Source organism: Oratosquilla oratoria, chromosome 5, assembly GCF_046742065.1.
Source record: "Oratosquilla oratoria isolate Oo_2021 chromosome 5, ASM4674206v1, whole genome shotgun sequence".
Taxonomy (NCBI): domain Eukaryota; kingdom Metazoa; phylum Arthropoda; class Malacostraca; order Stomatopoda; family Squillidae; genus Oratosquilla; species Oratosquilla oratoria.
The window spans coordinates 6,888,173-6,893,172 of record NC_134781.1 but is presented as its reverse complement, the minus strand read 5'-3'; the positions used below and the strand labels follow the sequence as shown (position 1 = coordinate 6,893,172).

At 36.8% G+C, this 5,000-nt stretch overlaps 1 protein-coding gene across 1 annotated transcript in view; it reads left to right on the top strand.

Moving 5' to 3' along the window:
* The window catches only part of LOC143025659 (carbonic anhydrase-related protein 10-like), a 388,655-nt gene that overhangs the window by 324,797 nt on the left and 58,858 nt on the right, over nt 1–5,000 (top strand). The window contains exon 6 of the mRNA XM_076185658.1: nt 2,534–2,688. Within this exon, the coding sequence (XP_076041773.1) occupies nt 2,534–2,688 (155 nt within the window). The remainder of the gene's footprint in view (nt 1–2,533; nt 2,689–5,000) is intronic.

The following is a 5,000-nucleotide window of genomic DNA, read 5'->3' as shown; positions in this document are numbered from 1 at the left end:
AGCAGAGCAAATTATGATTGAGGAAAATGTCAAAAGTAGTGTCGTCTATAGAGAGATATTAAGATCCTTGATATCAAATACTTTGTTCATATGCCCAAAAATCTAAGATCTAGAAAGCCAAATAGATAAGAAAAGATGAAATGATTATACTTAAGATAAAAGGTAATAAAATTAAGGAATTTCTCTATGAGGTGGATTTCATGCAAAACAAAAGCTGATGAATAAAGAGGAGACAACGTAGAGAGAAAGGTTGGGAAAAATAAGTTAGATGAATGGGGAACAAAAAAAGCAAGAGAAAAATTATGAAGAAGAGTAAATGAGTGAACAGATTAGATGTAAATATCTGAAAGCAAAAATAAAAGAAAAAAGAAAGAGAAAAGGAGATGAGAGAAAAAGAGATAAGAGAAACTAAGAATGAAAATACAGAGACTACATGGAACCTGGAAACAGAAACCTGGAAACAGAAACCTGGAACTTAAAACAGAAAAAAGAATTAAAATAATATATAAAGGTGTTACTAAGAATAGAGCGAGAACGCAAGGAATGAAAAGATAAGAGAAAAGAGTAAGAAAAGAATAGGAGAAACGATGCAGAATAAATTTATGAGCAGTGGGTGAGGACAGCAGCCTTAGATTCGGACACGCCCTTAGAGCAACGCACAAACGAACAAACATATGCACGTACAGACCCGTCTACTCGCAACCACGTGTACACACGCACGTATGATTGATTTTAAAACAATTATCGGCTTCTATTTGCAAAGCTCTATCAAGTGCATTTCTCAGCGTCGTAGAATTACGATATAAACAAATCTATGAATCGTAAGACTCAGTAGGGCCTTAAATCTACGACCTAAAACTATTTGATACCCATAGGTTCACTACCACACACTCAAACGAACAAACTCACTCTCAGACACACCAACGAAGGTACAAACGTATGTATGAACCTTCGAAAAAGGCACTTACAAACACGCGTTTAAACGTACGAATATACAAATACAAGAACGAACGTTTGAACAAGCGTATGAATACGTGAACAAATGCACAAGAAAAGAACAAAGCGTAAATAATGTGTGGTAGCCTTCTCAAAAAAGAATGTAACATATAGGAGAGAGTAATATGTGTTATATTATAAAAGACATATAAAGTAACAACAGTGGAGGTTGTCCAAATTAGACGTTTAAAGTGATGACACTTGCAACAACAACAATATCAATGGTAATGATTACAAATATAGTTTGATTTATATGGATGATGCATGCATAGAGACTCATTTTATTCATATACTCATGCCTTACGCAGTTATTCATTGCTCCACCAACACCCTTCCAGACCTAAGAAAAAAGAAAAAAAAAAACATAATGACACGCTTGTGTCCAGGTCACCATTAATCACTGAAACAATGCCAACATTATATAGGCCTGACCACAAATTCAATCTACCCCAAATATAACAACCACACAGAATATATGGAGTGCCCCATGCTAGTGTCCCACACTAACAATCCCGAGACAACAAACCAATATAACTTTCTTAAGTGACTTATAGATATGTCCGGAGACCGTTGTCGAAGACATAGGGGTTGCGGGTTTAGTGCAAGAGAGACCAGGGGCAACGGATTGACTGACTGAGTGCCTTACGCAATTTTAACGCTGAACTTTGATGATATGATTTAGTAGAAAACGAATATATTGTTCGATTATTTCGTTTGTGTTAAGACCTAGGATTAAAACCACACAACACCAAATTAGAATATCAAAGTAGATAAATGATTATTTTTATAAATACATAGGCATAAACGCATAATTAGATGGATGGGAAAGTAGATAGATAAATAAGAAATATTTTTAATAAAAATACTAAAGTTTTATATTAACTCCGTTCCTTATCAGCACTTTCTTCAAATAAGTAAATTAGTAAATAAGTACATAAACATAAGTGTAGATAAATGTGTAAGTAGAAAGATAATTACATAATAATTTTAATCGAAGCACCAACATCTTAGTGGTCAAAGCAGATACCATGTGAGTATAGAGCGTTTATTAATTCCACAACGTTTCTCTTGTCGAAGCCTTTTCAAGCACACAGATACATAATACAACCTCTAAGCTATTTATACATCTCAGAATAAATGAAAAAGGGACATTAGGACAGGGCATCCCACGGGGTTCTAATGTCCTAATGTCCTATTAACCCTTACTCATCCATTCCGAGATGTACAGATAGCTTAGAGAAAGTATTCAGCGTCTATGTATTTGAAAAAGACTTCAACAAGCGAAATTTTATACATTTAATAAAGGTTTATTCCTCACATGGTGTCCACTTTCATTTTGTCTACGATTGCCATTTTAGATTACCAACATCTTACTCACGCAAAACCTCCCCTTCAGGTGAGTCGTACAATGTGCGCCGCCTCTCCGTCCATGGTCATTTAATAAAGGTTTATTCCTCACATGGTGTCCACTTTCATTTTGTCTACGATTGCCATTTTAGATTACCAACATCTTACTCACACAAAACCTCCCCTTCAGGTGAGTCGTACAATGTGCGCCGCCTCTCCGTCCATGGTCTGCTACCGGAGACGCCCTACTTCATGACTTACGAGGGCTCGACCACAATGCCAGCGTGCCATGAAACCGTCACCTGGGTAGTCCTCAATAAGCCCATTTACATCACCAAACAACAGGTGAGTGACTCACTCGGTCAAGTGTGTTTTAATTATATGTTTGAACTCACCCTTTTTGCATGGTCACCATGATAATCTCTTATCAGTGCGCATTTATTCGTTTTCATATTTCTCTGCCCTCCAGATGTGACCTAATTTTCCTGTAACACATGTCTATGCAACTGAATAGGAGTCAAGCTTACTGTAATTTTGTATATACATTATACATACAGGCCCGGGTGATGTAACGTCATATGATCAAATGTCCTTAACTGTAACCACTTCTCAACCTGGTTATGAAACATCTTGTGTGTCCTTTCCATGTTACCTAGCTTGTCTAATATTTTATGTATATACATCCACCTATGTCTCTGTCACTTTGTATTCATTGATAATGTCTTAAATAGACGAAAACGTTCGGACTAAGTTTCCTATTTCCCATTTTTTTCTGCAAATTATTTTCACGTGTGCCTTGTGAATTACTGCAATACATATGTGTATGTATATACATATATATATATATATATATATATATATATGTATATAATCGTCAGTGACGGCGATGTCAATCAAATGACTCCGACAGTCGTCCTCGGACCCGAACCAAGGGCTTGCGAGAAGCAAAGCCGACGCTCTACCAACTGAGCTACCGAAACTATAAAATTCTCTAATTTGGAAGTTAATCTAACTCCCGAAGGACTAAGTCGACTGCTAACTGCCGTGCTAGGTTAATTTTGGGGTGAACTAAGCCCACTCATAGCTCGTAGATAAGCTGGTACATATCCTTGATGAACTTTCGTCGTTGTAATGCCTGAATAGAATGGCCAGTGACGGCGATGTCAATCAAATAATTCCGATAGTCATCCCCGAACTTGAACCGAGGGCTTGTGAGAAGCAAAGTCGACGTTCTACCAACTGAGCTTTGCTTCTCTCGGTAATATTTGATTGACATCGCCGTCACTGGCAATTTTACTCAGGTATTTCAACGACGAAATTCCATCAAGGATACGTACCAGCTTAACCACGAGCCATGAGTGTGCTTAGTTCTCTGTACAATTAAGTTAAGACGGCAGGTAGCACTCGACTTAGTCCTTCGGGAGTTAGATTAACTTCCAGAATTTTATAGTCTCGGTAGCTCAGTTGGTAGAGCGTCGGCTTTGCTTCTCATAAACCCTCGGTTCGAGTACGGGAACGACTGTCGGAATTATTTGATTGACATCGCCCTCACTGGCAATTCTATTCAGGTATTACAACAGCTAAATTCCATCAAGGATACGTACCAGCTTAACCACGAGCTATGAGTAGGCTTAGTTCTACGTAAAATTAATTTAGGACGGCAGTTAGCAGTCGACTTTGTCCTTCTGGAGTTAGATTAACTTCCAGGTTGGAGAATTTTAGGGTTTCGGTAGCTCAGTTGGTAGAGCGTCGGCTCTGCTTCTAGCAAGCCCTCGATTTGAGTCCGTGGACGACTCTCGGAATTATTTGATTGACATCGCCGTCACTGGTGATTCTATTCAGGTATGACAACAACGAAAGTCCATCAAGGATACGTACCAGCTTAACCATGAGCTACGAGTGGGCTTAGCTCTCCGTAAAATTAAGTTAGAACGGCAGTTAGCAGTCAACCTAGTCCTTCGGTAGTTAGATTAACTTCAAAATTGGAGAGTTTTAGAGTCTCAGTAGCTCAGTTGGTAGAGCGTCGGCTTTGCTTCTAACAACCCCTCGGTTCGAGTCCGGGGACGACTGTCGGAGTTGTTATATACATACATACACACATACATACATATACATGTATATATATATATATATATGTATATATATATATATATATATATATACACGCATATACATGTGCATATACACATGCATATACATATACATATACATATACATATGCATATACATGTGCATATACATATGCATATACATATACATATACATATACATATACATATACATATACATATACATATACATATACATGTACATATATACATATATATATATATATATACATATATATATATATATATATATATTTATATATATATACATATATATATATATATATATGTATATATATATATATATATATATAATATATATACATATGTATGTCCATTGGAAAATCTCTACACCAGGTTATTCAATCCAAGGACAGGTAACTGCAAATAATAGTTCCATCATGTGGTCGTCAGAAGAAAATCATCTCCCTAACCACCGCCTTCTTCTTACATCTTACCACTATAACCCAATGACACAAAACAATCGAAATTGATACAATACAAATAACACACTAACGCCTCACTCCAAACTGACCTGTTTAAGGACCC